The 24,964-nt window shown below is 40.4% G+C and overlaps 1 protein-coding gene across 1 annotated transcript in view; it reads right to left on the reverse strand.

Annotated features, from left to right (window-relative positions):
- Positions 1–24,964, reverse strand: part of HACD2 (3-hydroxyacyl-CoA dehydratase 2) — a 104,705-nt gene that overhangs the window by 74,412 nt on the left and 5,329 nt on the right. The window contains exon 3 of the mRNA XM_030801790.1: positions 10,159–10,177. Coding sequence (XP_030657650.1) covers positions 10,159–10,177 — 19 coding nt within the window. The remainder of the gene's footprint in view (positions 1–10,158; positions 10,178–24,964) is intronic.

The raw sequence follows: 24,964 nt of genomic DNA on the forward strand, positions 1-24,964 counted from the left end.
CTATGATTGCTCCACTGCACTCCAGCCTGGGAGTGAACCTGTAATGTGATGTTGCTTCAGAAGCAAGCAAGAAGACCTACAGATGCAAATAAGCATATTAAAAGATGCTCTACGTCATGCATAATCAATACACCACTACACACCTATTAGAAGGGTCAAAATCCAGAGCACCGACAAAACCAAATGCAGCAGAGGATGTGGAATAAGAAACTCATTCATTACTCTTGGGAAAGCAAAACAGTACAGACACTTTAGAACTGTTTGGCAGATTCTTACAAAACTAAACATATCCTTAGCATATAATCTAGCAATCATGCTCTTTGGTATTTATCCAAAGGAGTTGAAAACTTGCATCTGCACAAAAACCTGCACGCAAATGTCCATAGCAGCTTTATTCATAATTGGCAAAACCTGGTAGCAATCAAGATGTACTTTACTAGGAGAATGGGTAAATTGTGGTACATCTAGACAACGGAGTATTATTCAGTGCTAAAATGAAATGGGCTATCAAGCCATGAGAAGACAGGGAGGAAACTTAAACACATATTACTAAGTCAAAGAAGTCGGTCTGAAAAGGCTGCATACTGTATGACATTCTGGAAAAGGCAAAACCATGGAGACAGTGAAAAGATCAATGGCTTCCAGGGCTTTGGGGGATAAACAGGTAGAGCACAGAAGATTTTTAAGACAGTGAAAACACTCTGTATGACAGTATAATATTAGATATATGTCATTATAAATTTGTCCAAACCCGACGATTGTACAATGCTAAGAGTGAACCATGGGCTTTGGACAAAAATGATGTGTCAATGTACATTAATCAATTGTAACAAATGTACTACTCTGGTTGGGGATGTTGATAATGGGAGACTATGCATGTGTGGAGGAAGGGGGTGTATGGGACATGTCTGTACCTTCCTCTCAATTTTGCTGTGAACCTCAAACTGCTCTAAAAAAACCATATTTTTAAAAATTAATGGAAAGATGTTTACAGTGAATGAAGAGAAAAAAAATCCTCTCCCAAGACAAGGAAACTGAACTATAAAAATGACATATCACGGTCATACAAATTTTCCAAAGCTTTCTTGCTCCCTTTTAACACATCGTAACAATTCAACTCCTGCCACAGAAGCATAAATCAAATCACTCTTTGGCTAAAAGATGACTCAAGCTTTCACTTTTTGGTTCAACAGGATTTACTCAACTTGGTAACTACTTGGTGTTTCCAGCTTTGCAGGACTAACCTTGCTTCTGAAGCTAAGAATAGGTGGAAGGTTGACTTCAGACTATCACAAACCATCACACCAAAGAACTGCTGAAATATGGCACCCCTTTTCATCAAGCAAATCAAACTCATCTTGGATTTAAAGGTATCTTATGCTTTACAATTAAGAAATATTTATAAAATAATCTCCCTCAGGGCAATGTAGAAAGCTCCAGCTTTTCCTTACCTCGAATCTTAAGGATCAAGTCATCAGACAGTGATAGAAAAACATCCATTTCTATTTTCTCTGGTTAACTTGCTGATTCCTCAGTTTCAGCTATTGATTAATTACTATCTATTTTTATTAGAAGTCATCCTGAAGCCCTGTAATTTCTAAGAGAAAAATCTCCTTACTAATACAAGGGTGCCATCTAGTGGTGACCATAGTAAACGTCTGTTACAGAAAACATGTATGTGTGTCCTCTCTCAATTCTGCATTCTGATGGGACTTTCAAAATTTATCTAGAGGGAAAAAGGTAGTAGAACTACTGTACTTGAAATGAATTTCCAAACACTCATACTTCGGCACATTTAAACATCTAGCGTACCCTCCTTTTACATCACTACTCAGATCACTGACATTCATTTCTGAAGCAACATCGCATTTACAGGTTCACAGAATTTCAGAACGAGTGGCTGTAAGGAATGATAGAGATCATCACATATTCAGTCCAATGCCCTCGTTTTTCACACGTGGAAACTAGGCCCAGAGGGAAGGTGCCTGACTTGTCAAACGACTAGTAATGTTTCCAACAGGGTGTGCCCTGGGTTGATTTCTGACGGACTGGACAGCCAGCTAATATTATCTTATAGAGAAGGCACCTTAAGGTCTCAATAATAGGTTTCCATTCCAAAGAAACACTTAGTTGTTCCTGCAGGGACAGCAGAGGATAAAATTCCCTGATCTGGGCTCTCTTCATAGCTTTCCCTTCTGAACTCCAACTAGGCACAGAAATCCTCGGGGACTGTTTTTGCCTCATACTTGGGTGCTGCTCACTGAGTGCTTGCAAAGTGCGAGGTACCAGGTGGTGTATACCTGGGTAAGTCTTCCACCCTCCCTGCTCAGGCTCTTTAGGTTACAAATGAGCATGCTCTATTTCTCTCTTCCTTTCCTTCATCTCAGTTACATTCACACAGAGCAGGGAACTAACAGAGCTTGGTGTTCCAGGCCAAGGAAACCATATGTACAAAATTATGGAGGTGTGAAAAAGCAAGGTTTATTCAGAGAACAGGGGCTGAAGCTTTGTGTATCAGGAGCACAAGATGCAGGTGCATTTTCTTCTCTCCTTGTCTGGAGGGGAGCAGGGAACATTTGATCAGGAGACCATAGAATGAGCCAGAGCTAAGGCAGAGGGAGGCTACTAAGCTGGCCTGGTCTGAAGGGCTTAACTGATTTGGGAAGGATTAAAGTTTGAATATGACCACTTATGGTCTTGACTGTTAGAGCTCCATTGTCAGGATGCTGGAAAACTACTGTATTTGAATAAATGACAAAGGCAGAATTAATTGCAAAGGAGGGGAAGGTTGGATTTGGCAACCTCCTACCCAGGCCTCCAATCTTCCCAAGCGGCTCTCCACAGGTGAGCCTTAGAAGCTTCTAAACAGGGGAGACAGGCTAGCTTGCCTGGCTAGGTTACATTCCTTTCTCCCCCATTCCCCTGCCATCACCACCACTAAACATGCTCCCAGGCAGAAAGCAATATTTAAATCTGAATAAGAAATGTTTGTTATCCCTATTTGTGACAGGGGTCCCAGTAAGAACAAGGCTTAAAGAGAGCAAGTAGAAACCGCACCAGCCCCCAGAAACTAAAAGGGAGTTAGAGCTTTGGATCAGAAACTTGTTCTTTGGGGATGGTGGTTTTTATACTGTACTGTCTGTATTTTAGGTAATTATTCCCTTTTGTCTCTTTCTTACAATTTGGTAAGGTTCATTTTTAAAATGTCAGCTAAGTGGAAACAACGCAGTAATGTTTCTGTGCCCAGCCACGCTGCTGAAGGCTGGGCACAGGTGTGAAAGCAGAATTCCAGGACAGAGAAATTTGGAGGAATTCACCTCTTGCCTCTAAGATGCTCTCCTTCCAGAGTTCTCTTCTGCTAAAATTTGGTGGGTTCTGTGTCTGGTTTTAAAAATAAGTGATGGCAGTTCCTTTACAATATTGCATTGTGAATGACTGATAAAAGCTTGGCCCTCTCAAAGTAGGGGGGCAGAGGCGGGAGTGTTACAGTTCAAGGGAGGATTTAGTTAGCTCTAATTAGTGGGCTGGAAAGATTTTTTTGGTAGGAAGAGACGTGGGTCTCCCTGGCGGCTGCTCTACTTCCTACCTGGCAACCTTTGTTACCTAATAAAATCAGTCTGGAGCCATACGCTACCAATGAATATTAAGGTGATTATGATTTTTTTGGAATTCACTTAAAATTTTTAATAAAGTGTCTTCTGTTTGAGGGAGGAGTGCAAGCTGGCACACACAGCAAATATCTGAAACCACAAATCCAGCATATGCTAAGTGAAAGGTCTTTTGTCCCTGCCTGTTCATGAAATTAAAGTGCAAATACTAAACTTTAGATATAACTCTCTGGGCTGTGACTGAGCTACAATTTTCTATCAAAAGAAAACTTCAAGAGTTATTTATGTTGGTAGTGTAATTTCTGACATGAAAGTTCACTAAATGCACAGTGTCACATCTTACCAAGAGTATCTTCAGTTCCACTACCTGCACCTCTAATTCCCATCCATAAAGAAGGGAACCGTACTGCAGAGTCAGCTGAGAACCACAGCCCCCATGCCTCTTCCACAATCTAATCTTGAAGACGACACAGAAAAGATACACTTCTTAATACTTCATTCAACACAAATCATACCACATGAATAAAAAACCACAACTCTTGTTTGCAGTATTATGGAAAAAAAAAACATATCTCAAGGTAGGTTTTGGTGTCTGTTTATTTTTTGAGACGGGGTCTCACTCTGTCACCCAGGCTGGAGTGCAGTGGCACAATCTCGGCTCATTGCAACCTCCGCCTCCTGGGTTCAAGTGATTCTCCCACCTCAGTCTCCCGAGTAGCTGGGACTATAGGTGCCTGCTACCATGTCCAGCTAATTTTTGTACTTTTCATAGAGACGGGGTTTCACCATGTAGGCCAGGCTGGTCTCGAATTCCTGACCTCAGGTGATCTGCCCGCCTTGGCCTCCCAAAGTACTGGGATTACAGGTGTGAGCCACCACAACTGGCCTATTTTTAAAAATTCTCATTTCTAAAAGGAAAAACACTGAATAAATATAAAAGCTTTACAAATCTTAGGTTGAGGGCTGTAGCCACAGCATTTGAGAAATCCCATCCTTCTATTATCAATAAAAAACAAACCACCTACTTTGAAAAAGTTGAGGTGTGGGAACTCATTTGCAGCTATACAGAAATGAGCCCCTGCATAGACTTTAGTTGATTGTTTCTGGAGGCTGTATTTGCCAAGTTGCATTGTCACAACTGTGAGCAAGATGCAACTCCAACTCATACTAAGAATGAAGGGCCCTGAAGTGCTCACTTGCAAAGAAATTATAATTTAAGAAAATTAAGAACATGAAAGAGTTACATTTATATACATCTAAATATTGAACATTAGAGGAACAATAATCTTTTAATATTCTATGAGATTATGTCGCTTAAGTAATAATAACAGCTACCATTTTATTGGGCAATTTTCAATACAGCCATGTTTCAGACATTGTGCCGAGTGTTCCTCATGCATTTTTCCATGCATGCAACCTGTGAGGTAGGTATTCTTATCCCCCTTTTACTGATGAAGAATTAAATGAGCACAAAAATTGAGTTACTTCCTGGAATCACACAACTAGTGAGTAACCCTAGTCTGACTCAGGTCTATACTTTTCATCAATAATATGTAAACTAAAGATATCTCAAGGCTTTAAAATAAGTTTCTGAAAGACTAAGTTGTTGTAGTGAAAACTTTCAGAATGCTACTGAAAAATAAACCATCATTCCACAAATAAACTTAAGTGATCGAAGTAAAAATGAAGCATTGCCTTTAGGTTAATGCTAGAAACAGCTTACTCCTTATCGTTATCTCTAATTCCTTTAAGGAACTGAAATCACTTTGAAGTAAGTTTTGGAAATTCCCACCAGAATTTGGTAAGATGATGATCAAATATTCACCAAACTTCTGCTAGGTACTACGTACTTACTGTTAGGTACCAGGATACAGAGATCAATAAGAAACAGCTCTCGCTCTAAAAATATTCAGTGGTACTGGTGGGGACATGCGTGCGGTGCCAGACCACACATAATACACATTGTGGAAGGTATAATACCGAGTGAGGTGCAAGGTATTATGAAGAGTGAGGAAGGGTCCCTACTCTAGCTGTGGGTGGTATGGAAGTTTACTGGAAGAGATGCACAGAGCTGGCCACCTGAAGGGGCTGGGCTGCTCATTCCAGGCAGAGAGCAGAGCCTGGGCACAGTGTAGACGAGCACGGAGTGGGAGGCAGAGAGTAGGCACTGGAAAGACTGGAGAAGTGGGCAGGGCCCAGATCATGAAGAAATTTAAACCAGCAAAAGGTTTTAAGTAGGCAAATGACATGCTCAAAACGGTCCTATAACTAAACCCACGAGAGCAGTGTGGTGCATGGACTTGGAGCCACACAGCCATAGGTTCAAGTCCTGGGGTAGGGCTTAGTGTTGTGTGAACTTTGGCAAGACATGGTACATTTCTTCTTTTTTAAACTGACCAAAAAAAAAAAAAAAAATATATATATATATATATATATACACACACATATATATATACACACACACACATACTTATGGTGTACAATGTGATGTTATGAAATATGAATACACTGTGGAATGACTAAATCAAGCTAATTAACATATGCATCACCTCACACATTTATTTGTGGTAAGAACAAAGACAGGAAACCTTCTAAGCCTCAGTCTCAGCTGGAAAATGGGAAGTAAATGAGGTAATGAATGTAAAGCACTGGAATACAGTAAGTATTCAAGAAATGGTGGCTCTTATTATTATTATTATTGCTATAAGCCTAGAAGTTCAGGAAGATACATGGGAATCCAGATGAGACATACTGAGGTCCCAAGTAGGGATGAAGATACAAGACAACCTGAAAGACATTCAGGAAATTGAATTGACAAAACTTGATGACTGCCTGGCTACAGAAATCCCGGTGAGAGAGGAGGAGACACCATCGACAAGCTCTCGTCTAGGATGAATGACTGAATGGCTGGTGGCTGGCAGCAGCCCTGACAGACAGAATAAGGAGGCAGAACGAGTCTGGGAGTGTGGGTCATGCTGAGGAGGTGCCTGTGTGAACCCAGGAGCAGACGTCCAGGAAATCAGTGGACAAGGCTGGAGTCTGGGATGCAGGTGTGGCTTGGAATTGGAAAAGTATGCATATCTCATGCCATGAGAAGAGATCACCCACAGAGGGTATGTTCAGTCAGAAGGGCAATGAGCTAAGACAGAACTCCAGAAACACTCACGATTAAGGGACAAGGAAAGAAATAAAAGCACCGAAAGAAAGAAAAGGACCACAGAGGACAAGGTATTCCAGGAGGGCTCAGTACAACGAAGGCTGAAGGAGCAGGATCTCCAGGAGGGAGTCATCAGTGGTGCCCCATGTAGCTAAGTCCAGGAACTTCCAACAGTGTCCTCAGAATCCAGTAGAAATTGTTGCTGACTTTAGACCAGAGGGTGATTTTTTGTAGAACAAGGGGAACAGACACCCAACTGCAGGGTTCAGGTATTGATGGGCATGAGAAGTAGAAAGACCCTACCATAAATCTGGGAAAAGGGACGGAGAACAGTTATATAGTAGTATAAGGGAAATACAGGGTCAATGGACAGGTTAAAAGATTTTTAAGACAGAGCACTCTGAGCATTTTGTGCACTGAGAAGGAAAAGGCAGATAGCACAGGGTGATGAGGCAGGAGTGAGAGAGCACAGACAGAACAAGGTCCTTGAGGATGTAAGAAGGATCCTGCCGCTGGGCTCTGGGGATGCAGAGCTTAATTAAACAGAATCTGCCCGCTAGGAGTTCAGAGTCTGAGGGGGAAGCAAACCTGCCAACCCTCTGAGCAGCGTGTGATGTGCACACCAGTCCTCAGGATGCACTATACCAGAGGAACTCAGGGGATGCCCATCTGACTGTGGGTTTCCTGGACCTAAGTCTGAGCCCATTCACCTCTCTACTCCCACTGCTCAACACCATCTGGTATGCACACGTGCTAGGCATTCGATAATTTTCTTGGTGTGAATGAAAAAATATACTTGTCAGAAACTTTATTTCCAGGGGTAGAGAAATTTTATAAAGACATATAAGGGTATATTTTAAGACAGACAAAGGGATTTGGGGTATTAAAATAAAACTAACTAACTAAAAATCATAGTACACATGCTTGGTGCTGTATCCTGAATGTCTGTGTCCCTCCAAAATTCCTATGTTGAAACCTAATGCCCAGTGCAAAAGTATTCAGTGGTGGGGTATTCAGGAGGCTATTAGGTCACAAGGGATCTCATGAATGGGGTTAGTGCCCTTATAAAAGGCCCAAGGGAGCTCACTTGCCCCTTCCACCATGCAAGGACACAGTAAGAAGCTACTGTCTATGAGGAACAGGCCCTCGCTAAACAGGGAATCTGTCAGCACCACCTTGATCTTGGAATTCCCAGCCCCCAGAACTGTGAAAAATAAATTTTTGTTATTTATAAGCTACCCAATTTATGGTATTTTGTTACAGCAGCCAGAACTGGCTAAGATACTTGGAAAAGATGCACCTGAGAGCTTTATACAGAGACAGCTGAAGGTTAAGAGAGTTGAGGAAGAACGAGGCAGGGTTCAGTCATGTGGAGAAGGCCTGAGAGGTTCCAGAACTCTCTATGGCCAAATATATCCCCCAATCTGCTAGGTTGTGCTTAAGATTTATTTAACCACTTATGAAAGGATAAAATTTTTCATTTCAAAATTATAAAGGACTAAAAAGGAAATGTGTGTAAGACTGCACAAAAGTTAAAACCCATTCATCATAAAACGAAATCAGGCAGGTGTCAGACTGACCTGTCTTCCAAATGAGCTTCCCCATTTACCAGCTGTATGAGCTGGGCCAGGTCACTAGTCTTCTCTGGGAAAGCAGACCACAGGACAGATGAGCCCCCAAGCTGCTTTCAAATCTACCATTCAAAGGTTCTAAAGCAGCATTTCTTAGCCTTTTGGGAATCGCAGACTCCTCAGAGAATCTAATTGAAGCTATGAATTCTCTCCCTACCCGCCCCTCCAAATAAACACAGAAACACACATATAAAATTTTGCACATCATTTGAAGGGGTCCCTGGACTCTCTACCCATAATCCCAGGTAAGAAGTGAGAAACCAGCAGAGGTGCAATTCTTTTAAATCTTTTTTTTTATTTTTTAAACAGAGACTCACTCTGCTGCCCAGGCTAAAATGCAATGATGTGATCATGGCTCACTGAAGCCTCAACCTCCTGGGCTCAAGCCATCCTCCCACCTCAGCCTCCTGAGTAGCTGGGACCACAGGCATGCACCACCACACCTGGCTCGTTTTTTATTTTTTGTAGAGATGGGGTCTCCCTGTGTTGCCCAGGCTGGTCTCGAACTCCTGGCCTCAAGTGATCCTCCTGCCTCAGCCTCCAAAGGTGCTGGTATTACAGGCATGAGCCACCACAACTGGCCCAAGGTGCAATTCTTTATAACAAGGTTCTTAGTCAGGCATGGTGACTCATGCCTGTAATCCCAGCACTTTGGGAGGCCAAGGTGGGTGGATCACTTGAGGCCAGGAGTTTGAGACCAGGCTGGCCAACATGGTAAAACCCCATCTCTACTAAAAATACAAAAATTAGCCAGGCATGGTGGCGCACGCCTGTAATCCCGGCTACTCGGGAGGCTGAGCTATGATCACATCAATGCACTCTAGCCTGGGACCCTGTCCCTAAAACAACAAAAAAAGAAGGTAATGGAGCCAGATATCACAGTGACCTCTGCTAGATCCACAGTAGACAGTTTGGTGTTCTCTACCTGTGTGCCTACCTGAACTGTAAGTTTCCCTGAATATAGCAACTACCCATTTAGTTATGGATTAAATTGATGGGGCCATAACAGTGTAGATTTGCAATTCTCAAATTTTTAGACCTTCAGTGCTTCTGAATAAGTATCAACTCAAATCCTCCCTTTGGCAGACATACCTGGAGTGCACAGCAATCACTATGGGCTTGCTCTGTGGGATCTATCAACTTTCCAAGATTGGTTTTTATTCAATTAGAAAGGTCTAGCCACTCCAAACTAGACGTTATGCCTCTATTCCACGGCAAAATTTGATGACTCGCCCCTCCCCACAAAAAGAAAAAGAAAACATATTGTATCCGCTTTTAGTAGAAATCCCCTACATTTGTAAAACTCTTTATACTTAGTACTTTTCTAATCCCTCTCACATACACGTAATATTCACCTGGGAGGTAGGCAATACTCCCATTTGAAAGATAAGGAGAAAGAATGATACCATTTAAGTGATCATAGAGAGGGCTTTTCAACACAGCCCAGCACCAGAACTCCAGCCACATTTTTATAAACATGCTAATGTTTCTATTACCCTTGCACTGAGAAGGTGGGAGACACCTCTTTTAAATTAACAGAACAAAATAGCTGTGACCTTTAATAAAGTGTTCAGTCATAACATCTAAATAGTACCTATGATTTCAGAAACTGAAAGCCACTCTAATTTCAGCAATTTCATATATGATGACTAAATCATTTTGTTTTTTCAATATTTAATAGAAATCAATCAAGCCTATCATCTATGACTTTTTAAACAAGCAGAATTCACTGTACATAGTAGGCAGGAAAATCCATACTTACCTATAGCACAATGTAAAATCTAAAAGAAAAAAGGGGAAAAAAGAGAATTAGTAAGAATCAAGATATTAAAGTTTTATTTCATATAAACTAATGTTTCAGTAAGAATAGAGCAGCGTCTGCCAGCAGCATTAAATATGAAAAATGAACATTCCATTTTTAAACTTGGCTACAGGCTATTTAACAAAATGTAAATTCTTGCTCAGTTTTGTGTGTTTGTTCATTTTTAGTTTGTGTATCTTTGAAGGATTTTCTTAGGAAGATTTACTCTTTCCCCCAGTGGTTTATCAGACATCAAGGGCTCTTTTATAATGCACAAACTTGTAAGAGCAATAAGTGTACAGCATCTCCACGTCCTATAGGCTGTAGAACAGAACTACCACGGACTCCAGAACACGGGCTGAGAAGGGCCTTTGTTGGCTCTTCTTGTCTGGCAGGCCCTTCAATGCAGACATTCATTCTACTAAGTTCCACCCTCAGTCCCCATCTTGCCTCATTCAATGATCTCACTGCAGAGGTGCTCCCTGGTCCAATCCAACCCTGTCTCCTGGGGATCTGGGCCTACATCCCAAGCTGCCTCTGGACAGCTCCATCTGGGAGTCACAGCAGCGGCTCAAACACAGCCTCAGCGGGAAGCACACGCTTTCCTTCCATTCCGCCCGTTATGCCTCTTGATAACCAGCCTCCCAGTCTTTGGGGTTCAACAGTCCTTCCTTCCCCTCATCCTCAAGTACAACCAGTTTCTAAGTCCTGCTAGTGATTCTGGGGTCTGTCTTCCCCATTTTTATTTCCAGTGCCTTGAGTGAGACTGCCATCTCCACTCCATCTCGATGGCCATCCAACTGGCAAATTAAGTCCTTCTAAATCCCCTTCCAACTCGTCCTTTATATAGCAGTGATTTAACTCTGGTGGTGGTGGCAAAAAAGTAATTTGAAGCCATTTATAAGATTGATTTAATGACCAAAGCTTTTCTAGATGATATAACCTAACAGCTATTGTAGGGCATTTCAGAATTTTTACATTTCTCTAGCAGTCTTTATATTGTTTGATCCTAACAATTACCTGGCAGATAGGCAGGACAGAAAATCTCTACTCACAGACAAGAAAACCAAGGCTCAGAGAAGCCACACAACTTGCCCAGGGCAGTAAATGATGGTCAGGACCAAGAACTTAGGTTTTATTTCTATTCTATCATATTATTTCATTGTGCATTAGTTATGAGAGATCTACAGAGTCAGAACTTGACAAGACTTAGCTTATTTAAAACATGCCTGAGCCTGATAAGGCTCTGTGCTCAAAAACTATTATTTCACTCAATTTGTGGGGAGGGAAGTGGGGAGATTGGATTGAAAAACCAAACCAAGCTGCAGGATGTTGCTGGTAACTGACAGGAGAACAAAATACTTACCACATTGCAAATCTTACAATCTTTCTCAATAGAAAACACTGTTAAGTAGATACTAAAGTGTAAATATGATAAGCTACACCTCCTGCTGCAAAGTTGAGGAGAACTAAAAGACAGATCTAGATCAAAATGGGGAATGAAAAACATTCTTTGAAACAAGAAGACAGATGACAGTACCTAGACAGAAAACCTGTTCATTTTTTTTGGACACGGGATCCTATTCTGTCACCCAGGCAGAGTGCAGTGGTGCAATTACAGCTCCCTGCAACCTCAACCTCCTTGGACTCAAGCGATCCTTCCACCTCAGCCTCCTGAGTAGCTGGGACTACAGGCAATTGCCACCACACCTGGCTAATTTTTGTATTTTTTGTATGGACAGGCTTTCGCCATGTTGCCCAGGCTAGTCTTGAACTCCTGGGCTCAAGTGATCCGCCAGCCTTGGCCTCCCAAAGTGCTGGGATTACAGGCATGAGCCACTGCACCCGGCCCAGAAAACCTATTCTATCCATGTATGCAGCAAGACACCCAGACTGGCCAGGCATGGTGGCTCACGCCTATAATCCCAGCACTTTGGGAGGCCCAGGCGGGTGGATGACCTGAGGTCAGGAGTTTGAGACCAGCCTGGCCAACATGGTGAAACCCCATCTCTACTAAAAATACAAAAAATTAGCTGGGCATAGTGGCGCATGCCTGTAGTCTCGGCTACTGGGAAGGCTGAGGCAGGAGAATCGCTTGAACCCAGGAGACAGAGGTTGCAGTGAGCCGAGATCGCGCCACTGCACTCCAGCGTGGGCAAGAGAGCAACACTCCGTCTCAAAAAAAAAAAAAAAAAAGATATCCAGGCTGCTGATTAGCAACAGGACACTGCAGGAGAGGACACACAGCAATGAATGGCTAGCATGTCTTCTTTGCATGACAAAGCAGTGGGTCTCAGTCCTCAGACACACTCTCCCCCTTTTAATCGCACATATTTTATAATGCCTCCTCTACCATTCTGAAAAGAAATTCATAGATAAAATGACCTACCTACACAAAATTTTCAAAAGCAAATACAATGTCCCAATTGATATGCAAAGAAGAAATAAAAAGAATGTAATTTATTTTTCAAAATATGTATTTCAACTTCTAAATGGGGACATAATGATGCAGTCAGATGTACATAGTAAGTTATGATAAATAAGTTTGGATTTAAAAATAAGAGTAACAGAAACCACTGTAGACAAGCACAGGAAAATAAAAGGGCAGATGTAGAGGTACAGCCTAACACTTGGAAAAAAGAGTATTAATAATAGAAATAAAGAAGTAACCTTATACAAAGTTGGAATAACATGCTAAAGTAAGTAACAGTCAAAGTAGAGAAATTGAAGGAGTACATTACTATTTCAAATCAGCTAGGTCTTATTTATTTATAAAGTGTCAAAATAATCTAAATAATCTCCTAGGTTATGTCATGGCATGGGGTCAGAAGAAAGTATCACAGAAAATCTATCCTTCTGCCTTAAAATCCTATTGAGACACACAATCAATGTACAGTCTGTAAAAAGACCTTGGAAGTGTATTCTTTAAATGGTGCAATAAGGAATAGAAGAGGAATTAGATGTAAAAAACTGTAATGCAAGAGGCAATAAAGCCATTGTGTAACAGAGGATACTTTTAGGACAAAACAGAAGATGAGCTATCCCAAAATAAAATTTACATTTCACAACCTAGATTTTATACCATTACATACACACAGGCAATAATATGAAATATTAGTCTATATTAAAGAAATCCAATGAAATCCCTACATATCATGTGTCTCCAATAATTTAATAATTGTAGTCTAAACAGGAATCTCAGAACTGATTTTCAACGATTTTCACTACTGCGCTGAAATCCTTTTCAACTAAATATGCAAACTAGAAATGCTGTTTAATGCTTACAGAATACTGTGCAGAGAGAATAAATGTTCTTAATATTGTACAGAGAGAATGTTCAAAATGTTCAAATATTGTGCAGAGAGAATAAATTACTTAATTATTTTGAGACAATACCTTCATTTCACTTAAGCTTCTCGCTTCATACCAATGATGGTGGTAGGGCAGCATTCTTAAGGCAATCCCCCACAATTACTGTTCCTTGGCTATTCAATCAAACACTAATCTAGGTACTGCAGTGTAGGGATTTTGCAAGTGTAATTAAAGTCTCAAGTCAATTGATTTGAAGATACAGATATTATGTGGGTGGACCAGACCCAACCAGATGAGCCCTTTAAAAGCAATTTCCTCTGGCTGGTGGCAGAAGGGGAAGTCAGAGATATTCAAAGAACAAGAGGGATTCAGCAGGCCACTCTGGCTTTGAAGCTGCAGGGGAATCATGTGCAAGGCCTGGAGAGCAGCCTCTAGGAATGAGGAGTAACCTCCTACTGACAGCTAGCAAGTAAATGAGGACCTCACACCTACAACTAGATTCAGCCAATAACCTGGATGAGCTTGAAAGTGGATTCTTCCCCTGGAGCCTCCAGATAAGAAATCAGACAGCTTGGCTGGCAACTTGATTTCAATCTTATGAGACCCCCGAGCAAAGAACCCAGTCAAGCCCAGCTTCTGACTTAGAGAACCGTGAGCTAAACGATGAGCGTTGTTTTCAGCTGCTAGGTTTGTGGTATTTTTGTTTTACAGCAACAAAAGCTAAGACCACAACCTTCTTCTAACTTAATAAGCTTGTTAATTTCTCCTGAAGATTTTTCAGTATTAATATGTACTATAAAATGGTCCATTTATATTTGTAGAGGGGTTGGCCTGGGGAGATATGCAGAAGCCAAGGAGGATGCAGAACAAATCTTCATGAAGTTGGACGGTCTCACACATCGTAGGACATCTAGCCAGTAGCATCTCCAGTCATTGTGGCAATTGAAATACCCTCACAATTTTCCAAAATGCACTCTGAAGTGGTGGCACTGCTTTGTTGAGGTCCACTAAGAATCACTGGACAAGAATAAGCACACCTCATCAAAAAGAAATTTAGATGACTTGCCATTTTCAAAATCTCCCTTGAAAATACATGCTGGACCAAGCACAGTGGCTCATGCCTGTAATCTTTGGCTCATGCCTGTAATCTTAACATTTTGGGAGGCCAAAGCAGGAGGATCACTTGAGGTCAGGAGTTCAAGACCAGCCTGTGCAACATAGCGAGACCCCATCTCTACAAAAAATTTTAAAAACTAGCTGGGCCTGGTGGCATGTGCCTGTAGTCCTAGCTACTTGGAAGGCTGAGGCAGGAGGATCACTTGAGCCCAAGAGGTTGAGGCTGCAATGAGCTACAATCATGCCACTGCACTCCATCTTGGGCAACAGAGCAAGACCCTGTCTCAAAAAAACAAAAAGAAAGTATGAACCATAAACTCCTCTCTCCTCTTGTGTCCCTTCCATTTCCACTGGCAATAAACTGATTTTAGTTTTAAAATTTAACCTCAATGTAAAAATGCCATTTGCACAATAAATTACTTGGAAACATCTTTTCAAAGTTTCTAAAATTTGAACTAGGGGAATTATTTTTGTAGGTTACCAACAATTCTGTTCAATTTCATTTTTAATCCAAGGTAAAACAATAATAACAAAGCCCCCAAAAGTTTAACAAGTCTCAAAGAGAATAGAAACCCAAGCAGCTTTCAAGACCTCAACTGCAGCCCATGGACTTAATGTGTTTCAGCTATAGTGATTCCCCACCTCTGTCTTTCAATTCAAAATTCCAAATTCTTGGGAGGAAAAAAAAAACCCGACTAGCCCACTTTGGGTCAGTTAAGCATCCCTGGATCAGCCAGCTTATGGCCTAAGATGCAGTTAGGGAATAGAGATGTAGCTGCTAAGGGTCCAGCCTTGAAAACCAGAGAAATTCCAGAGAGGATACACTGAGCTGGGCAGCTCCACAGACATGTCCACCACACTCGTTTTACGGTGCAGAGGTCCCTAACCAATTTGAGTTACATCTACCAATATTTGATTTGTTTTAGGAATTACCATATTCTACACATATATGATTTCATTCTTGCTTAAAACTTACCAATAATAATAATATATAGTCTTCAAGGATAGACACCAAAATGTTAACAGTGGTTATCTTTAGATTATGACTGCTATGCATTTTCTTCTGCATCTGAGTTTTTTCTACAATGAATATGTAGTACTTATTACTGGGGGAAAACACCTTTCCCCTCTCTTCTGGTTTCTATGAGGATGGATTTCCACCACATAGTACTAGTCTCCTTTAATTACTTTACCTCTGGAAAGGATGACTCATTTGAGCGTAAATTTGGGAAGAACAAATGGGGTGTGTTCAATTCAGCTCCACTCGAGAGGTTTCATAGAGAACCTCAAGTTTTCTGGCCGGGCACAGTGGCTCACGCCTGTAATCCCAGCACTTTGGGAGGCCGAGGCGGGCAGATCACGAGGTCAGGAGATCGAGACCATCCTGGCTAACACGGTGAAACCCCGTTTCTACTGAAAATACAAAAAAAAATTAGCCAGGTGAGGTGGCAGACGCCTGTAGTCCCATCTACTTGGGAGGCTGAGGCAGGAGAATGGCGTGAACCCAGGAGGCGGAGCTTGCAGTGAGCTGAGATTGCGCCCATTGCACTCCAGCCTGGGTGACAGAGCGAGACTCCATCTCAAAAAAAAAAAAAAAAAAAGAGAGAACCTCAAGTTTTCATGGTTTCTTCTAAGACAGCCCATCTGCTGCTGCTGCTCAGGACAGGGTGTGTGGTGAGCCTAACTGTGGAGTTCGGTTAGCAAACCCATTTGACTCGCACACTAAAGCATGTCCTCATTTTTAGGATCCTTATGTAACTCCTTTGAGTTATTGCTCAATGTTCAGAACATAAACAAGCAAAAGGGTGTTGGTTATTCATTGGGCTCCCTCAGACTCCAAACATGTTTTCAAAATCCTTTTACATCCAATTTTTAAGGAGGAAATAGGTAAAACGATTCCTCAATTACCATTATTTTTCCTTTCACTTATTTCACCTTTCTTGCTATTTCCACCCCTATAATTTACTAATTCATTATTTGCTTAATTTTCATGTTTTGATCGTGAAATGTTGAAGTCTCACAGAACTTAAAAGTGGGGAAAAATGTAAGGTCATCTAATCCAGTGTATTCACTGCACATAATGAATTGAGGGCGAGAGAGGTTAAGGTCAAGGTCACAGGGCTAATTAATGGCAAAACCAAGTCTTCATACCCAAATTTCTTGTCTCTAGTGTTTTTACATATACTGTGACACCTTTTAAGAACAATTCTATTTTTTAACTTCTATAGCATTTCTGCCAGCTTTTTTCATATTTTGTTTCTCTGTTCAGATAATCATTCATTCATCATATGATTGCACCAACATGTGTCTCCCATGTTCTTGCTACTGACAAACTGTGAACTAAGGTTCTCTTCAGCTTCTGCTCTTTATCTTATGCTGTAACTGGGTAGTCCTGCTTTTCTTGACACTTGGTCATGGCAAGCTGGTTTGTCCCTTAGTAAACTTAAAGTCAGTCTCGTAAACAACAGATTGTTAGACTTTAGTTTTTAACCAGTAACCATCATTTCATCTTTTTATCTTGATAAATTTAATCAGTCCATTTGCATAAACATAAAAAATGATGCATTTTTACTATACTCCATTATGCTATAGGTTTATTATTATTCGCCTGCCATTAAAAAAATTAACAGGATTTGTAGATGTAAAACTATTTCTCTTTAAATTGAAAAATAAACTAAGCTGCGTATTGTCTTCCTTTTTCAAAAAAACTTTAAAATCTTATTTTCCTCATTCATCTTGCTTTCAATTACATATAATATAGAATTTTATTTTTAAAAATTATATGTTTTATGTAAGTGATATATAAATACATACTACAGTATATTAAAAGTGATAATCTTTTTTCTATTATTATATTTTAAGTTTTAGGGTACATGTGCACAATGTGCAGGTTTGTTACATATGTATACATGTGCCATGTTGGTGTGCTGCACCCATTAACTCGTCATTTAGCATTAGGCGAATCTCCTAATGCTATCCCACCCCCTCCCCCCACCCCACAACAGTCCCTGGAGTGTGATGTTCCCCTTCCTGTGTCCATGTGTTCTCATTGTTCAATTCCCACCTATGAGCGAGAACATGCGGTGTTTGGTTTTTTGTCCTTGCGATAGTTTACTGAGAATGATGATTTCCAGTTTCATCCATGTCCCTACAAAGGACATGAACTCATCATTTTTTATGGCTGCATAATATTCCATGGTGTATATGTGCCACATTTTCTTAATCTAGTCTATCGTTGTTGGACATTTGGGTTGGTTCCAAGTCTTTGCTATTGTGAATAGTGCCACAATAAACATACGTGTGCATGTGTCTTTATAGCAGCATGATTTATAGTCCTTTGAGTATATACCCAGTAATGGAATGGCTGGGTCAAATGGTATTTCCAGTTCTAGATCCCTGAGGAATCGCCACACTGACTTCCACAATGGTTGAACTAGTCTACAGTCCCACCAGCAGTGTAAAAGTGTTCCTATTTCTCCACATCCTCTCCAGCACCTGTTGTTTCCTGATTTTTTAATGATGGCCATTCTAACTGGTATGAGATGGTATCTCATTGTGGTTTTGATTTGTATTTCTCTGATGGCCAGTGATGATGAGCATTTTTTCATGTGTTTTTTGGCTGCATAAATGTCTTCTTTTGAGAAGTGTCTGTTCATGTCCTTTGCCCACTTTTTGATGGGGTTGTTTGTTTTTTTCTTGTAAATTTGTTTGAGTTCATTGTAGATTCTGGATATTAGCCCTTTGTCAGATGAGTAGGTTGCGAAAATTTTCTCCCACTTTGTAGGTTGCCTGTTCACTCTGATGGTAGTTTCTTTTGCTGTGCAGAAGCTCTTTAGTTTAATTAGATCCCATTAATCAATTTTGGCTTTTGTTGCCATTGCTTTTGGTGTTTTAGACATGAAGTCCTTGCCCACACCTATGTCCTGAATGGTAATGCCTAGGTTTTCTTCTAGGGTTTTTATGGTTTTAGGCCTAACATGTAAGTCTTTAATCCATCTTGAATTAATTTTTGTATAAGGTGTAAGGAAGGGATCCAGTTTCAGCTTTCTACATATGGCTAGCCAGTTTTCCCAGCACCATTTATTAAATAGGGAATCCTCTCCCCATTGCCTGTTTTTGTCAGGTTTGTCAAAGATCACATAGTTGTAGATATGTGGCATTATTTCTGAGGCCTCTGTTCTGTTCCATTGATCTATATCTCTGTTGTGGTACCAGTACCATGCTGTTTTGGTTACTGTAGCCTTGTAGTATAGTTTGAAGTCAGGTAGCGTGATGCCTCCAGCTTTGTTCTTTTGGCTTAGGATTGACTTGGCGATGCGGGCTCTTTTTTGGTTCCATGTGAACTTTAAAGTAGTTTTTTCTAATTCTGTGAAGAAAGTCATTGGTAGTTTGATGGGGATGGCATTGAATCTATAAATTACCTTGGGCAGTATGGCCATTTTCACGATATAAATTCTTCCAACCCTTGAGCATGGAATGTTCTTCCATTTGTTTGTACCCTCTTTTATTTCATTGAGCAGTGGTTTGTAGTTCTCCTTGAAGAGGTCCTTCACATCCCTTGTAAGTTGGATTCCTAGGTATTTTATTCTCTTTGAAGCAATTGTGAATGGGACTTCACTCATGATTTGGCTGTTTGTCTCTTATTGGTGTATAAGAATGCTTGTGATTTTTGTACATTCATTTTGTATCCTGAGACTTTGCTGAAGTTGCTTATCAGCTTAAGGAGACTTTGGGCTGAGACAATGGGGTTTTCTAGATATACAGTCATGTCATCTGCAAACAGGGACAATTTGACTTCCTCTTTTCCTAATTGAATACCCTTTATTTCCTTCTCCTGCCTGATTGCCCTGGCCAGAACTTCCAACACTACGTTGAATAGAAGTGGTGAGAGAGGGCATCCCTGTCTTGTGCCAGTTTTCAGAGGGAATGCTTCCAGTTTTTGCCCATTCAGTATGATATTGGCTGTGGGTTTGTCATAGATAGCTCTTATTATTTTGAGATACGTCCCATCAATACCTAATTTATTGAGAGTTTTTAGCATGAAGCGTTGTTGAATTTTGTCAAAGGCCTTTTCTGCATCTATTGAAATAATCATGTGGTTTTTGTCTTTGGTTCTGTTTATATGCTGGATACATTTATTGATTTGCATATGTTGAACCAGCCTTGCATCCCAGGGATGAAGCCCATAAAAGTGGTAATCTTTTACTCCCCGCTTGCCCCAAAATACCATGCCCCTCCAGAGGTAGGCTGTAATTAACAGTTTGATATATACTCTTCATACCTTTTTATCTGCAATTGTGCTTTTATTCCCTATTGATTTTCCTAATCTGAAAACATCAGCATATAACTATTCTCATTATTATCAATTTAAAACTTTATAAACTCTGGAATGATACAAAATTTACATTGTTATGTTTGTCCTCCTTCCCACTTCATTCTAGCCTGGTAAAATCTGAAATATCTTATGGGATTCCACATGATCACACTGCATTCTGTACCGTGGTCTAAAGGCTTATGCTGTGCGGCCACTAGCCATATGTGCCTATTTAAACTTAAAGAGTAAAGAATTTTCATTTTTTTTTTTTTTTTGGAAAACAGGGTCTTGCTCTGTCCCCTAGACAGGAGTGCAGTGGAGTGACTATAACTTACTTCAGCCTGAAACTCCTGGGCTCAAGCGATTCTCCTGCCTTAGCCTCCCGAGTAGCTAGGACTAATGTGTGCCATTGTATCTGGCTAATTTTTTAAATTTTTTGCAGAGGTGCGGTCTTGCTATATTGCCCAAGCTGGTCTTGAACTCCTGGCCTGAAGCGATCCTCCCACCTTGGCCTTTCAAAGTGCTGGGATTACAGGTGTCAGCCACCGCTCCTGACCAAAAGTAAGTAAAATTTAAAACTCAGTTTCTCAGACCCACTAGCCACATTTTAAGTGACTAGTGGCTACTGTTTTGGACAACGTTCCAACGTTATCACTGCAGAAAGTCCTATTGGACAGTGCTAGTCTGAAAACTTGGTTAATTTTATTTATTTATATAACAGTTACTCTTTGATAACAGCTAACTACTCAGATTAAACTTAAATACTCTTTGGTAAGGTGCTTTAAAAGTTCCATTAGTTTTTCTAAGTGTTTTCAAAATGTTTCCAACTATAGGAAACTGCATGGTCTGTTATCCAGGAACCTAATATTTCCTACTACATGGGGATTGTTTCTTCTTTCAAGTTTAAGGTCCCAAGTTGTTTTTAACTATTACATTTTAAAATCTGCTCTTTTATGCTGGAAATTGTTTAAGTACTCGGGAAAGGAAGAAATTTTTTTGTTGTGGAACACCATAAACTCTCACTAACCATAGTGAGGTGGCCTTTCAGTTCAGCAAAGTTTTCTGTAACTTTTCTCCCTGATTATTTATAAGCTGTGTATTCCAACCTTTTCTACTTCTTCTGGTAGTCTTACTTTTTGAAAGCTTATACACCCTCATCAGGTTTTCTAGATACATTGGTTCTATACATATTGTTTTTCTGTTATTATGTTTTGTAACATTTCTTTTACATGGTGAACTTTGAAAATTTCCCTATGACTTCTGTTCTGCAATTGATTTTATATAAGAATGTGAGTGGAAACTCCCGCCTTTTTTGAATCTTCAGTATCACCTATTTCTTGCACTGTGGCTCCTTCCTGCCCTATATTGCCACCACTGATATTTTTAGTTTTTTTTTTTTTTAATTTCAGCACATTCCCTTCTACAGATGTTAGCTATTGCACCTCTTTGAATACCACATCAATTTGCTTCTATTTGCTTCAGTCACCAAGCAGTGAGGCCTGTGTGGGTGGGTTCCTGTTTCCTTACGGCTCCCTCTTCCCTTCTAATGTTGTGACACTTATTAATTTTAATCAAGTTAGAGTTTTCCTCTGGTTTTCACACTGTTTGAGAAGCTGGTTTTTCTGGGATTTGTTGTCATTCCTATTTGTGTTAGATATCTCCACTATGGCTTGCTCTTGCTAGCTTTTCAAAAGCCTCTTTTAGAGATGTGTTTCCTCAAAATGGGTCCAGAATAAAAGGAGCCTAACATATGCATGTAGCTTGCATTTCAGAAGTTCCTTTTTGAGACTATTACTGGGAAATCAGAATGTTTCCACCAGAAGGGAAAATATAACAGACAATGGTTATGTCCTCAAACCAGTTCACAAAAGCAGTCTGAAGCGCAATACCTCCATGGCAAAAACCAGTTAGTGTTTGAGCCATAAAGAAAGAAAAACTGGCAGGGAGATAAGAAGGGATCTTTCTTCTTAAGGATACTGCAAGTTCCTAAGACTTTGCTATATTTTATAGAAATATCCAAAATCAGTTTCCTATTCATTAAAGGATCTGAAGAGCATTGTGAAGTGAGGTCTGCAGAGTGAGACCAGAACACACAGATGGGGCTGAGAAAGTGGTGGTGGGGTTAGAAGACTAACAAAAGCTGTTTGCTGTCTCCCACCACTTCTCCCGACCCTGCCCTAGATCAATTCTAGGACACGATCAGAAATAAGATTGGGTTGTTTATTGATTTTTGTAGATAAGGTGTTTTAAGTAGAAGAAAGATCCGGAAGAGAATGGGAAGAAAAGGGAATTCCTGTGGTCCATCAGGCAGTCCCAGATGCACAATGGTGCATATGTTGAAGATAGCCTGTATCAATCTCAACAGCTAACCTCTTTGCAGAGCAATCTTTAATCCATTTGAAATCTCACTGTCAATCACAAAGGCATATCCAATCATGAGTATTTGTAAGTGTCTTTGGCTGGGCGTGGTGGCTCACGCCTGTAATCCCAGCACTTTTGGAGGCCGAGGCGCGTGGATCATTAGGTCAGGAGATCGAGACCATCCTGGCTAACACAGTGAAACCCCGTCTCTACTAAAAATACAAAAAAAAATTAGCCAGGCGTGGTGGTGGGCGCCTGTAGTCCCAGCTACTCGGGAGGCTGAGGCAGGAGAATGGCGTGAACCCGGGAGGCGGAGCTTGCAGTGAGCAGAGATCGTGCCACTGCACTCCAGCCTGGGCGACAGAGCAAGACTCTGTCTCAAAAAAAAAAAAAAAAAGAAAGTGTCTTTGCTATAATTACAGTCTTATGTTAACCAAAGATATTTAGAAATCCAAATTCTCTCAGACATAATTTTAAACTGCCAAAACTGCATCAATCCACTAATTTTTAATCTAACTATACTTGACAAATATGCAAAGATAACATCTGCCTTATCAATGAATATCATGGACTCGAAAAAATGAATAAAGTAGAAAACACCCACAGCTCATTACAGGGGAACTCATTTTTTAAAAACTGACATATAATTCACATGCCACAAAATTCACAATTTTAAACTGTACAGTCTAGTGGTTTTTAATATGTTCACAGAGTTGTGCACCCACCACCACTATTTCAAGAACAGTATCATCACTTTAAAAGGAAATCCTGTACCATTAGCAGTCACTCCCCACTCTCTCTCCCCACAGCCCCTAACAATTCCTCTACTTTCTGTTGCTATGGATTTGCCTATTCTGGATATTTCTTATAAATGAAATCATACTATTTGTGACTTTTTGTATCTGCCTCCTTTCACATGCATTTTTTCAAGATTTATCCAGGCATATCATATTTCAGTAATTCATTTGCTTTTATTAATTTTATGAATGTTTATATCCATAGACCACATTTTATCCAGGAGTAGCATTTTATTTATAGATACTTTTTTTTTTGGAAATGGGGTCTTGCTCTGCCACCCAGGCTGAAGTGCAGTGGCACGATCATGGCTCACTGTAGCCTTGAACTCATGGGCACAAGTGATCCTCCCGCCTCAGTCTCCTGATTAGCTGGGACTACAGGCATGTGCTACCATGCCTGGCTAATTTTTTAATTTTCTGTAGAGATGGGGTCTCACTATGTTTCCCAGGATGGTCTTGAATTTCTGGCCTCAAGCAATCCCCCCATGTCAGCCTCCTAAAGTGCTGGGATTACAGGTGTGAGCCACGGTACTCAGCCAGGCTTCCTTTTGTACCTCACTACTACATGCTCCTTTGTACTTGCTTGGTAAATGTTTTTATGTCTTTTAAAAAGCAAAGTGTTATTATTTTCCTAAGAAGATGTGAAATTGGAGAACAAGGAATTTCAATTTCTTTTTTAAGTAAACTCCCACAGAACCTAATAAAGAATAACATTTAGCATAAAGAGATATAAATGAGTAGCTGCCTTCCCTGGATTCATTTTCTCCTCCTGTAAACAGGATATATGTCAACACTAATAATTCCCATCAGGATAACTTATGTGTAATTAAACAATACCACACACATCTAATTATTACACAGCATAGATGGGGTAGGCAATGAAAAACTCCTCAACCACAGAAATTGTGGTTTTAGCAAGCCTGCTCTATCGCCCAGTCCAAGGGATTACTTCCATCACTGACCTTTGCAATGTTAATTGCCTGCATGTTCCTGGGAGTCTTCACTTCCTTATGCACAGACCTTTTCCCAAAATCAAATCCAGGATTTGTCACTTAATTGGTTCTTAGTGGGGATAACAGAGATAAAACCAAAAATCCAAGATATTTTCCTAAATCCCTATTAAAAATTCTATAAGGATAAACAGGCTAATCCTTCAAAGTTTAAGACTTGGTTCCTGAGTGGATTTTAAAGTATGACACTGTTTAATGTCCCTACCTTCCATAAGATATACTTAAATTTTAAAAATTATACTTCTAACATTACCAAGTTTTTTTTGTTGTTGTTGAGACAAGGTCTCACTCTGTCATCCAGGCTGGATTGCAGTGATGCAATCATAGTTCGCTGCAGCCTCAAACTCCTGGGCTCAAGCTCAAGCCTCCCATTTCAGCCTCCCAAGTAGCTGGGACTACAGGTACCCACCACCCAGCCCAGCTAAAAAAAAAAAAAGGTTTTTTTTGTAGAGATGAGGTCTTGCTATGTTGCTCAAGCTGGTCTCGAACTCTTGCCCTCAAGTGATCCTCCTGCCTTGGCCTCCCAAAGCTCTGGGATTGCTGGGACTATAAGCATGAGCCACTGTGCTCAGCCCTAATATTATGATGTCTTAAAGAGATAGAAATCCCTTTAAATTATTGAAGTATTCCAACTGGGGACAACCCCCTACTATATCAAGTACTGGGAGTCTGATGGTCTTGACTCCAAATTTGCTTCTCTGTAGCTTGTGGGAACTGTACTGGCCAAGGCTCTGAAAGAGAAAGTACTACTTATTTACTAGTGTTCACTTCCAAAAAAAGTTCAAGCCTCTAAGTTTAAAAAATGGTTCACATTAGGATTTGTTAAAATTTCCTCACACTCAAATGGTTAGGGTAGT

This window comes from Nomascus leucogenys, chromosome 21 (assembly GCF_006542625.1).
Source record: "Nomascus leucogenys isolate Asia chromosome 21, Asia_NLE_v1, whole genome shotgun sequence".
In the NCBI taxonomy this organism is placed as follows: domain Eukaryota; kingdom Metazoa; phylum Chordata; class Mammalia; order Primates; family Hylobatidae; genus Nomascus; species Nomascus leucogenys.